Source organism: Chamaea fasciata, unplaced genomic scaffold (genome assembly GCF_029207755.1).
Source record: "Chamaea fasciata isolate MVZ Bird 193981 ecotype frontalis unplaced genomic scaffold, bChaFas1.0.hap1 SCAF_6, whole genome shotgun sequence".
Lineage (NCBI taxonomy): Eukaryota > Metazoa > Chordata > Aves > Passeriformes > Sylviidae > Chamaea > Chamaea fasciata.
Genome location: NW_027094091.1, coordinates 12939792 through 12953384, shown reverse-complemented (window position 1 = coordinate 12953384; position 13593 = coordinate 12939792). Strand labels below are relative to the sequence as shown.

Here is a 13593-nt window from a genome sequence, read left to right as displayed (position 1 = left end):
CAAAGAACAGTCAGTTCCACGAGAAAGGGAGTCCTTGAACACGTTTCTGACACCTTGAAATGACTGAGGACGGAATCCTGGGGCTGTAGGTTCAGCTGATCTCAGGTGCCTTCCCTGCCTGATTTTAAGACTTTACAGTTTTCCTTCAACTCTCCCGAATTTCTTTTTCACTTCACTCAGTTGCAGAGTGTGTTTTTCACAGTGGTGTAGCCCCTCTTCATCCTCATAAGGTCAAGTCCATGCTCTTCCAGGCATACAGCAATAGACATCAGTGACCTGGCTTCATTCCATTTCTTGTGTTCCCAGACCTGACCTGACTTTCACATGTACCACTTTTCAGGCTACTTGGTTCCTCCTTATGACTCTTTCAAGTCAACCCTCTACAGAAGCTGACTTTCTCTGGTTTGTGATGCTGTGGCTCTACTTCTCTAGGCCATGAGAAAGCTAGGACGTCTGCCTGTTCCACCCTTCCCATTATTCCACAGAATTTTTGAAAGTTAGTGATAATTGATATGTTCTTAGAAATTAAATGGAATTTCAAGGAACCTGTTCCAAGATAACGCCCATGCATTTTTATTTCCATTACATTTCTGCTTTCTGATAGGCTTCTGTCCTTTTGGGTTTTTTTGGGTTTTTTGTGGGGGTTTTTTTGCCTCTGGCTTTTTTCTCTCTTGTGCAACATGTATTCTTCTAAATGCTGTTTCCAACAGCATATTTTATTATACTGACAAGAACAGCAATACCTCTGCAGATTGTCCTAGAGCAAAGGCATGACAGAATAAATGATCATAAAGAAGTATCTTACACAATTTCTCTGTTTCCAGTCCCTCAATTCCCCTCTCCAAGGGGCAAGTGTCCTGGCAAACTGCTGCCCCATATGGTATTTAAGACCCAAACCAAATGCTGACAGAACAGATATGATTGCTGCCATTTGAACGCAAATCCCAAGCGTATGATAGAATAGCCACTGAAAGCCATCAAGCATTGATAGGCTCCATGTTGATTGAATTTTGTTAAGTTATGGGGGTTCAGATATTTATTCTACCTGTTCGACCTGCTGCTGGGAGAGGTTACTTTTTTTAGTCACAGAATTCTGATACTAGATATGTCTTGTAGAAAGGTACAAAGCTGCAGTTTGGATGGCTTAAACTCTCCATATCTCAGTTTCCTATGTATAAAGTAGGAGAAAATAAATTTATTTATTCCCTTCCTTTTTGGTGTAATTTATACTAGCACTCTTTTGCACAGAAAGTTCACTTGAAGGTTTTGCTACCACTTTAGATACGTTCTCACAAAAAGTCACACTAGCTTATGATGGAGAGTAGCTGTTTGCTGCATCACATTGCCTTTCTTTTATGCATGTATTCATGGCTTCTGCATCTGGAAGAATGTCTGACAACACATGTCAACACGTGTCATCTGCACATCATGTTGTTTGCAAGTCCCCACTATCTCACACTGCTCACAGGAGCTTCTGGTGCATGTGTTTAAGCTCAGGCCATAGAGCACAAGGGACTACGTGAGGATGCATCCCTTAGAGATGTATTCACAAATGTCCAATGGTAGTACAAAAGATTAGCACATAGACCAAGGAAAGATGCGCAAGGGGAAGAAGAAGAAGAAGACTTATCCATCAAGTGGATGGATAAGTCTGTAGTGGTGTTTTCTTATTAATTTATAAATCTTTTGGAGGTCAAGATTGTTATAGAGGTTTTTGAAAGTAAATGTATCTATAAATATGGTTTTGGTGGTTTACACTATCTTGTTAAAATGATTAAAACAGAGAAGGACTTATATAGTCTTACACAGTGTATACATTTCTTGTCTACAAAGCTGAATAGTGAGACAGGTAATGCCAGCACACTTGAGGACCTAGAAGCAGAAACTGGTAGGAGCAGAATCCTGATGTTACTAGTGGTACCGTTCTTCAAACTGTAATGAAATCATTCTGCAAGTAGATATATGTCTAATGTGCAACATTAACTATATTATGTAGCCAATCAGCAGATAAAATACAGGTTTTATTCTCTAAAAATAGAAATATCTCTATTGAAATATTTGATGGGAAGGAAGGAAGCCAAAGATCATAAATTGAGACTTTCAGCTCCTAGACAGCTACTCCCTGTGGGTTACTGTCAGGCCAGCAATATGCCAGTTCTGTATAAAACAGTCCACTGCCTAAGTGGAAGGAAACATGAGTCACAAATGTGATATTCAACTGCGATTGTTATTATGGAGGTCAGAGTCCTTAGCTGATGGGAGAAATAGACCTCTCCAGAAGTGCCAGCAGTATCTGGTAAGGGAATGTATTAAATAAGCATCAATAAAAAGTATACTCATAGGGAAGCAAAACCTTCATCTTTTTTATTGCTGAAATAAAGTGGGTAATAATTATAAAAAAAACCCCAGGAGTTAGTCTCTTTGGAGCCATCTTTCCAACTGTTAAGATCTAAAAGTATTTGGGAATATCTCTGAACTTTTAGAATTTCAAGCATTGTAGTGGAAACAATAATTCTTATTTTTAATAAGCAGCTCATCAAATGATGCTCTGGAAGCTGTTGTGCAGATTCATTGCTCTGTTACCTGCTTGTCACCCCTGAAAAGAATGTAAAATTGGAGATGTGATGGCATGAAAGAAAGAATTGTCACTTCTCCCAAATATGATTTTGACAAGTCTGTTTCAGAAGGCCCTGCAGAGAGCTGCAGAGCACTGCTGGTCATGGAGGTGTGTGTCATGAGGCTTGTTCATATCTGCTGATGGGTGGGGCACTTTACTAAAACCACTGTCCTGTTGGACCCTGTTTCAGGTGGGATTCCCTTTGTCCTCACTGGAGAGTTTTTCCAGCAGTCACAGAGGCCAGCAGCATTCATGATAGCTGGCACAGTCAACTGGCTCTCCAACTTCGCAGTGGGACTGCTCTTCCCTTTCATCCAGGTACTCAACATCCTTGATAATTGACATGCTGTGATATTGCTGGTGTAGAGGGACATATGGTGTTTGAGATGAAATTTCAGGTAATAGTAAATGTCCTGTTATTGAAGTGGATGATATTCCCACCATGTTTGTGATACAGATCAGTTGTGATACCCACATCTCCTTGCTGGAATGTGTTGGAAAAAAGTTGTCCTGCAGTAGAAAAAATATTGCAACCATGGACTACACTCTATGGCAAGTTCCCCACAGGAGTGTTTAAGCTGTGCAATCTGATGATTTTGTCTGGGTTCACTGTCAATGATGGTGTCTGTCTCTGCCTTTTTGTTCAGCCTTTAGGCTACCCATCATCTGGTTTACCCTATGGTTTTAGAATCCCTATGAATCTCATGGGAAAATAGATGCTCTCTGCACCTCCCTCCGCAAGCTTGGCTTCATGGCTTTTTTTTTTAACTTCTGTCAGGCATTTATCTTTTTTAGCTAGTTCCTTATTGCTGCATGGATTAATCTGTACCTGTCCCAGCTTCCCCAAGCTCCCATAAGCTTTGTTTTTGGTGGATTGCTTGGCTGCACTAGTCACATGGAGGACACTTTCATCAAAAGATGTCTGTGAACTGGGATGGAACTTTAACAAGATAAGTTTATTTTCAAAAAGAAAAATTGCAAAAGAAAATTAGTTCAACATAGAACAACATTCTCCTGCTCTGATTCCTGAGAGCACTTCAACACTATTGATGCATCGTTGTATGGCAAAAAGGCTTCAAGCAGCTTCTAATTAGAAAACAATCTGAGATTCTTGCACATGTACCTCTCCCAGGGATTGTCTACACTCTCTGGAGCTCACACTGAAGCTGGTGCTTTATCTCAGGTGTTGAAAAACAGCTGATGATGGCCTGACTGGCCATATCCAAACTCTTAAAAGAGGCATCCTGCTCCAGTGGTAACAGTTTAAGGGTGAAGCTCACCACTACAGGTAAAAATAAAGAAGTTCTAGGTTTTGGCCTTTTTAAACACACAGAGGAATGTAATAGGGGCAGAGGAAAGGTGCAGGGAGAGTAAACCCTCTGGGATACTTGTACCTCACACCCAGGAGAGAGGTTCTGGAATGGTCTTCAAATCATCATGAAGGAAGAGATTTGATGAATGAAAGCTGCTGCTGTGTGTGCTTTCTTCCAACTGAAAATTATTTGATTCTGCAATACCTCATGGCTATTTGCGGATACAGTTAAATGATCATACTGTAAAACTTTATATATTTCTTTTTCATTTGACAAGTAGAACTGCTTTTACTATCTAGTACTGTTTTAAATTATCTGTATGAGGTACATTATGGCAGAGCTTGAAAGCCTTACAAAGTCTGACCCATGATCTAAGTTTGACACCTAATTTAAAATTTCTTCCAACAGGGACAAGTCTCTTGCAGTTTTGATTACTAGGATCACCTTCAAAAGTCAACATGATTATAAAGTTTGTGATCTTTCCAAACTCTGCACATTTACTAACATTAACTGCGATTACACTGCTATGTCTTAAAACCTTCTTTTCATGCTTATTGAAATTGATGGGTGTTTTCCACCAGCTTCCTGGTGAAGGCGGTTCCAGGTCAGACACTCTCAGGTGAGATTTCCAAAAGGAGGTAGAGACATAATTCCTTTTACACTGAGGTCATTAGAACATCTACCAAGTGATAGAACTAGACAATTCCCTTGAGGTTTTCAAAACCTGACCAAGTCCATGGGGCAGCCTCTACTCATTCAGCAAATGGATGCTTCTGTGTGGTTTAATAGCTTTTTCTTCCAGATGATGAGGAATTTTAGTAACATTGGACCCTCCCTTCTATTCCAGCTGGCCAGGCACTTCTGGTTCCACCACCTGCCGCCATGGCAGCTGGGCAGGGACAGAGAACAAGATCTCAAATCTAGGGGCATTTAATCAGAATACTTTTATTTGGGTTGGGTGATCTTTTTGGCTTTGGTTGTTTTTTTGGTTTTTTGGTTTTTTTGGGGGGGAGGTATTTTTTGGGGTTTGGGGGTTTTTTTAAATTATCCAGAGACATTTAGAGAGCAATCACATTTCTCCAAAATTGCAGTTTCTGCTTCCTGCACAAAACTGGGGATTACCCTGAGCTCTGCTTAGCTGTCAGATTTGGATTTATGCAACTCAGGACACTGCCTACTCGTTCTGCTAATGCTACCTGACAGATTACCTGGTGAAAACTGTTTAAGAGGACCCTCAGTAAATTCAAATTAAAAGGCAAACTACATTATCTAATTTTCCACATGTATATTAAAGCTATTTGAGCGATTTAGTATGCATCCATATGAAGTTTCCTGTAGCCCTGGGGAATTTATCATTACGTGTCATAAAAATATCCAGTTGTGTGATTACAAAATTATCCAGTTTAGTTTTAATGAAGATAAATTGTATTTCCAGCTTGAAGGGGGTTTTGGGAATTTTTTTTCTTCTTTTAAAGAAAAGAGAAATAAAAAATAGAAAAAGCTTGGAGCTTGCACCTGAAGATGAAAGCAGTGTTAATCAGACTTTGATTTTTAAAGCTTTTTCACAAGATCAAACTAGAACATCTCCTCTTTCCCAAGCTTTAACTTTTTTCCTATCTCAGTCAACCTTATTCTCAAACTTCAGTTTATGAGTCACCATTTTCTTCACATAGAGGCAATATCTTCTTCTTACCTCATTTTATAAACCTAAACCAGGAAAAAAAATCTTTAAGATACCTTCACAGGATGAATGCAGAATCCTGTTTGTGTATTTAAATGCTAACTTGATTGCTTGAGAAACAGCAGCCATTTTTTTTTTTTTTTTTGGTCCTTGGTGTGCTTCTACAAAATTATCCCAAACATTTGGGAAACAAATCTGGTAAGTTTAGAGTTACTAAAAAAATCAACCAGTAGTTAGTTTTCCAAATGTCACCAAATAACTAATTTGAATGACTAGAGTTTTGCCCTTCAACCATCTGTAGATGAATGTAATCAAAGGGTGGCTTGAGTCATACATTAAAACATATGGATGAGATTGAAAAGCTAGTATACAAATCAATTTTTGACAAAGTAAAAAAAAAAATTTTTGAATGTGGTTTCTCTTCCAGGCCTCACCACTACCCGTTTCAGGTGCTGAAATGTAAACAGGGACACAGTAAATCAGAAATTATAATGTGTGTATATATATATATATGGAAATGGGTGCAATGAGCTGAAGGAGGTGCAGAGAACAACAAACCAGCAAAAAGTATAATCTACAAGGCTGGAAAACTTCTTGTGCTGTAGAATAGGCTCCTTGCATTAAAGTAATACCCTTCATTAGCAGTAAGTTTGCAGGGATAGACTTCAGTAATCCAATGGTGTAGCAGGACCCTGAATTACATGTTATCTAGAAAATGTTTCTGTTTACTTTTTGTAATGTGTAACCTAAAAACAAATTACTAAACATCAGTGATTACCAAATAAGTTCCCAACATGCAATTTTCATTATACGTTGATGCATTTTTATTTCATATTTCAAGTTTTGCTATTAGATTGTTATGAGACACTTAAACACTACATGGTAAATTAGTAATATACTGTAGGAAAACATAGCAGATTTTTCCAGAAGTTTTCTGTCATAATAATTTCTTTTTCTAGAAGACTGTGCAGAGTCTTTTTTTGAGGTTAAAGTCACATTGTATATTCAGTACGTATTCAAGAAATATTTAAATTGCTATGTATTTAATATTTTTAATTTTCAAGAACAGCTCATCTTCAAGTTTTTCTCCTAATACAAAAGTTTCCAATAACAATTCCAATAACGGGGAATGCAGAGCAATATCCCATTATGATTAGAGAACTCCTATATGGAAAACTGATTTTACATTTATCTAGGGTTTGACCAAAATAATCTGCTTGTATCTGTGATCCAGGAGGAGCTCAGTATCATATGGGATAAAGGTGCTACAAGCCTTGAAGCCTTAGTTCAGATTGTTTACTAGTACAATGCCAAGACTTGTTTGTGTGCTTATATTCCTCCTTTTAGAAACTGATTTATTTGTGCCTGTGAAGTAGTACTGCTGAGTCATTATACTGATTTCTGGAGGTTCTCTTCTACTTTTTTCTTCCTTAATTTTACGCTAGAGATTTTCATTCTCATGCCTCAAGATTCATTTATTCAACAAGATTGTCTTTTGGTTATCTTTATTATTTCCTCACTTTCCTTGACTTTTTCTATTACTCAGCACAAGGATTTCAATAACAGGTGTGCACAGACAGTTATGCAGAGTTTCCCTCAGCCAAGCTATTTTAAGCTTCTTCAAACACATTGGATGTTCTGTGTAATGACAGTGTCCCTGTATTAAGGGAAATGGTTAAAGTCCTCCTCTAAGATGAGAAAATGAAATGTGGGTTCTTATTAAGATAAGCACATCTAACCCTCTGATAGGTCAGATCTGCTTATCTTAATTAGCACATCTGACCTATCAGAGGGTTAGATGTGCTTATCTTAATTTGAATCAACCCACTTCAGGGAAGCAATATAAGGATCTGTTACATTTTTATGAGGCGATAGTGAGCCTGTGAGGGTCATGGTTGAAATTGCTGTTCATGTCTAAAAATGTCTCTATTTTTTACTTAGGAATTATATTTCAAACATGATACTTCAGTGCTCTGTCCTTCTTCTTTGTCCTGCACTTTCAGCAGAACCTTAAATTATGTCTGGACCAGAAGAAGGACAAAGGGTAAAGGACACAAGCCCTTATCCATTTGTTTCACTGCATTATATCAATTTGAAGCAAAGTGAAGTCAAATGTCTACATGAATAACAGTTTTTCTGCTGATCAAATTTGTAAGACATTGAACCATTATCATTTGACCTCACCACTTCAAAAGCCAGTTTGACCCACATCCCATGACACTAATCTTATGGCAACTTCCAAATGCAAGGACCCATTGCTATTGTCAAGGGATGTGACTTTTCAAATTGAGAATTTAGGATCACATTTGGCTTTTGCTGGAAAGAGCCAAAAGTTTTGTTTTAAAAATATAAATGTGCTATGCTTGTTAAATTGATTCAGAATTTGTTCATTTGCTCATTTTTTTTGCTGTATCTGCCCTAGAATACATATTTTCCTGTTTCCAGTATCACAGTCCTGCTTAGAATTTAACCTTTGCTATTGAGTGTAAAGTCAGTGAGCAGCCATTGTTAGATAGCACGTAATTATCCTCTCAACTACTTTTAGATTCCTCCAGAGTATGGTGTTCACAGCATGCAAACTATCAACAGGAAGACTGTTCTCAGCTAGATTTCTTCAAAAGTAGCAAATTGCACAGGTTTTTTAATTAAAACCAGAATTTTGATAATTTCAATGTTAGGGGTTTTTATTTGTTTCAGCTTACTTCTTAGCTTTAAAAAAATGAGCTGTTTTGCTCATTCATTTTGGGCACATAAACTCAGTTCATAATGCTAAAAATTAAGCATTCTTTACTATTGTATTTAAAGGGAGGTGGGGGAAATGCCTGTACATTCTCTCTAATGTGTAAAGAAGCCCCTCACAAGCTGGGGGTATCTTTGTTCACTTCTTTGCTTAAGAAAATGTGGAAAAGCTGCACCTACTTATTCATACACCTCCCTTATGCAGCTCTATCTCATCCTCAAAGTCAGGCCTGATTGCTTGCCATGCCTGGGATCTGATCTGGGGGAATTGCCTGAGTCCTACAACTTTGATTCTTTCTTGTGGTAATTGCACGCATGTCTGAGATAAATCACTTCTTGGTTTTTGGGGTTTTTTTCCACAATTACAAAGCCTTGATAATCTGCAGAAAAGAGAAGACAATAATGAGCAATTCAGGATTCAGCTGGCTAGAATTTGCAGAAATGCTCTTTTCCAAATGGTCTCCTCAGAAAGCTGGTATTAAAATAGAAGGTGATACATTTAAAAGTTTATGCTTAACTAATAAATATCCTGTATAGCAATAACCCTCACCAGCCTTGAAAAATCTAATATAAATCCTGCTTTGAAGAGGTTTTATTAGTCTGCTGACTTAGGAGGTACTTCCCTCAGAAGACTGCATCAATCAGTCTGTCTGCTGTTCTTTTGCCCTCCTCCTTTCCACCCATAGGGCAGGTGACCCTCAGAAGCCTGGCCCTTCAAGGATCCTCACCTGTGTACCTGCCCTTGGCTCTGAATGGATATCTATCAGGAGACAGCACTGCTGCTGTTTAGGAAACCACCTGAAACTGTGCACGCCTTTGAACCTTGGGTGCTCCTGCAGGAGGTTAAGCTTGAGGAAATGCTAACGGAAAACAGCTGCAAAGCACGGGCTGCTGCAGAGCTTTGTTCTGACTTCCTTCTGACCTTTGGGTTTCTAACCATGCACGTAAAAGCCTGGCTTCAGGTATTGCTCAGGAAGCATGTTCCTAGCTCTGGCAAGGCTGCCTGGTGCTGGGAGAGGAGAAGCAGCTTTGTGAAGGTGGCAGCATGTTCTGAACCCGAGCAGTACGTGCAGGCAGTGTGAAGAGACCAGCATGAGTGGATGTGGCAGTGGCATGTGGATGGGGCTGACTTGTTGCTTCCTGCACGACCAGGACTGATGCTGCTGCTGTTTAGAGCAGAGTGTGAGGCAGTAACCTGTCCTTATGTGAGGAAATGCACAACTTCACATATGCAAAACCACGCACTTCCCTTGAATTTTTTCTCTATTTGCTCAGAACTTCCATTCAGAATTGAGCTCTGGATGAGTTATAAAAAGTTTATGAATGAGTGGTTTTCTTCACTGAGAGCATAAAAGAATAACCAGCTTTAAGGGACTATTATAACTGAAGAATGCCTTCTGACAAAAGGCCTTTTTGTGGTCACCCTGCAGTGTTCCTCTCTGGGAATTATCAGCCTGTTGGACAAATCCTGCAGGAAGCAAGCATAGCCTTGTATAAACCCTACAAAACCCACTTGTAGGATTTATAGCAAAATTTAATTTTTAGCTTATTCTCTGTGAAGCTTCAGTTGGAGGTTCTCAAGAGCTACTTCTTAAGGGATTGCAGAAATTAAGAAGACTATGATTATTACAAATTATTATAAATATATTAGGTAAAATAATTGCAAATAAAACACACACTCATGAGTGTTTAATTCAATTAGAAGTGGTTTACAGAGATATGAATCAAAGACAATAAATACTACTTTATTTAGCTCATGGACAGCAAAGAAATAAAGAGGAATTAGAAAGGTGGGACAAAGTTGGGGCTGCACCACCGAGAGACACAGGTAATTTATTACATTTGGTTGCCACATTTATTCATTTGAGGTATTAACGGTTCATTTTCGTCATGGAGAATATTTAATTCGGTGAAATTTTAAAAAGTGAAAAATATGATTCTGGGTTGAAACTCTGCCACTCAGAGTTGTAACAACAATTACAAATGCAGAATATTCAGATGTAAAATTTAAATTCTTAGCTTGACAGGATGATTTATGAGACACTGCAAAATTATTTTCTCCTGTCTTCTATATCCTTTTGCTTCTGCCTCTGTATAAGCTTAAAAGTTCTATTTGTCACATGCCAGCATATTTCCCCCGCGTTACCCATGCTGTTTGGCTTGTGATTGTCAGCTTGCTCAGGACTTCATGCTTCTAGGATTTAATGAAAAAACATTGATCTCTAGAGTCCATAGACAATATCAGAGAATGCACTTGCTAGTTTTTCCCATTACAGGCAGGATTTGAAGCACTGAACTAGGTAATGAATTATCCACAGAAATAGAGAACATTGTGACTAGGCAGACTGGAAATCAGCCATGGTTATTAAAGAGCAGCTGCAGGAAAGGGTTTTTTCCTTTTTTTCTTTCTTGTTCCATGCAGGAATTAATGTTCTCCTTGCACACCACCCATGATGTTTAATGAGCAAGTGAAACATAAAAATAGTGCTAAGAATTGCATACACCTTTAGCACCCAAAGCAGGGAGTGAAACCAGCCTGCAGTGTAGGACTGGTGTGACTAACAATGATGAGAATCTATTACAGAAATGTGCAAAACGAAGGTTGCCTGGCCCTGTCTTACTTTTTTCAGTTACATACCTTTAATGGCATCTATAAATACGTATGTTTAGAAAGACAGGTCTGCTTCCTCTGTCCTGAGTAGTTTTCCCTGAAGCAACCTCAGCCTCGCTGCACCTGAGGTGATATGTGAGGAGTCTGGCTCTCCTTGAGTCTGCTGTTCATGACCTCACACAAGGCACCACAGAAAGCTGGAGATTTTTGGAGTTGGAGATACACTTTCAGCCATGTAAATAAAAGCAATTAGAAAAATGCAGGTGCATTGGATGTTTTAGAGTGTAAATCAATAGAGGAGGAAGGGAGGTTTCTTCAAATGTTACAAGTGGCTTTCTTGGAGCTGTAGTATCAATCTTCTTCCAAGTTCAACAAAGCTCAGGTGGGAATATGGTATTTATCAAATGGTTTTTCACAACTGTGCTGTTGAAAGGTAACTGGTAGCTGCTAAGTGATCTTATAATCAACAGGCAAGAAATACTTACATTTCAGTGAAGTGCGGCTCCTACTGGCTGGTTGGAGCCTTCATAATGAATTTATAAATGAACTTCTTTACATCTACTCTCTTTGCTTTTGCAGTGAAGTAAAATCCATAACATTTAAATACGGTCTGTGCTTTGCATTCCCTTAACTAACTCTTACACTTTCTAGCATAAAGAGAAATGCATTTTATGGATTTTTTTTTTTTTCTTGCTGTGGACTCTCGTAACCATAAGAGTGATAACAAATGTGTGCTATTTGGGGTTTATCCTCATTTATTTTGCAAATCTCAGAGCCTGTAACCAATGTGATGAAGATGCCCCTGGCTATGGCAGTTCCTCCATGGGTTTTGTAGAGGTGCACAGCACTGATAAAGTGTGCCTCCGTTTCTGTACCTAGGAGCTGGGAGGCGGTGTGCGGAACAACCCAGTGAAACATCTACCTCACTTCCAGAAACCCCAGGGCAGTGCCAGGCTCAGCTGAGCACAGTGCAGGGTTCCTGCAGCCCCCTGCTCTCCCCTGCCCTCCCTGTGCTGCCCCAGCTCAGTCTGGTGTCTCCCAGCACCACCCAGATTGCAGCTCTGTGTGCCTGTGCCAGGAACCTGCCTTGCTGTCGACAGGCCACAGGCAGTGTTGGGGGAACAAAAATTTCATGCATTTTTATGAACTTCTCAGCACTCCAACTAGCAATGAGTGCCAGCACGTACTGTGCTTGGCTAAAAATTGCTCCATACACCCCACTTTTTCTTTCAAACCATTCCTGCCTTTCTTCTGATATTTTTCTCTTTTGTAATGACCATCTCCTCTGTTTTCTATTCACAGGCTGGTTTACAGACATACTGCTTCCTAGTGTTTGCTGGCATCTGCTTTGCAGGAGCGACCTACCTGTTTTTTGTCCTGCCTGAAACAAAAAATAAGACATTTCATGAGATCAGCCAAGCATTTGCCAAAAGGAATAAAGTAGCTTTAGAAATGCAAGAGATGAACCACTACCCTGGGGACAGGAAATCAAGTGAAGGACAAGAATCAAACTTCACATCTTCAGTGGACAATGGAGAAGCCAAAAAAGGGATTGTGTAAACCCAGGATGCTCTTTCAGGGGATGGGGGAAAGTGTGCTCTTTTCATTAATAACAGTGCACATCGTGTATATTTTATGACATCGTGAACTGCTTCCCGCTTGAAAATGTTCTGAGTATGGGTGAACTCATTAGCAGCTGGTGTAATGGTTGAGACAATGGGGAGGGGGGAGGGGTGGCAACTGATAAAATAAATGAGATTGAGTTTCCTTGGCACCTGTGAAGCAAGTGCTGTGGTGAGTGGGATGGGGAATATAGTGGCAGTGGGGAGCCAGGGTTTTGAGCAGCAGCTGGCAGTGCACCCCTATGCATGGTCTCTCCAACAGGAGGAGGTGGCAGGGACAAGGGAAGAGATCCCAGTGGGAGTCTCCTGAGAATCAAACCTGAAATGGCACCAGAATGTATTTCTCCCCATTTCCCAAGATGTCATTCAAGCTGCCCATGAGAACTGACATGACCCTTCCCTGACTTCCCATTCCTTTTCTAGCTATTTTGACTTTCAGTTGCATTGTTTGAACATCTCCCACCTTCCCACAAATGGACAGCTCTGGGTCCTGATGAGTTTCCTTGTCTCACTTGCAAATCCTGATTCACTAGTAATAGAGTTGTCTCTAGTTTCTGGGTTTGCTGGCACTGCATTTCTCTGAAGATATATATTTACATAACTTTATTTTTTAGGAACAAACTTAGAAGCTTTAATATGTAAAGAAAACTAAACCTCGTGGTAAAGCGAGAGAACTCTGATGGTATCTGTAGGGCATAGAATTGAAACAAAAATTCAAACATTAAGTGTTCCAAGTGTTGGGGGTTTTAAATTGGTTTGTTTGTTTATTGCTTCTCTTTTCAAATTCCTTTCAAAACAAATTTAGGAGACTAAATTTCCCTGAGATCTGGTAACTTATTTTTCAACACTCAGATCTCTGCACTGGAATTTGGATGCCTATTTCTTGTTTAAAAACTGATTTTTATTTGGGCATTAGATTCTGAAACACCAGGCCTAGTTCACATTAATAAATTTCTAAGTTGTCTAAAGCTTTGTAAAACTGCCTGATTTCATGAGAGACTCAACAGTCT

At 39.3% G+C, this 13593-nt stretch overlaps 1 protein-coding gene across 2 annotated transcripts in view; it reads left to right on the top strand.

Annotated features, from left to right (window-relative positions):
- The window catches only part of SLC2A9 (solute carrier family 2 member 9), an 80172-nt gene extending 66827 nt beyond the window's left edge, over positions 1-13345 (top strand). For both annotated transcript variants that reach the window (XM_066185459.1, XM_066185460.1), the window contains exons 11-12: positions 2808-2935; positions 12264-13345. In XM_066185459.1, the coding sequence (XP_066041556.1) occupies positions 2808-2935; positions 12264-12521 (386 nt within the window). In that variant the 3' untranslated portion in view covers positions 12522-13345. The remainder of the gene's footprint in view (positions 1-2807; positions 2936-12263) is intronic.
- The last annotated feature ends 248 nt before the right edge of the window (positions 13346-13593 follow it).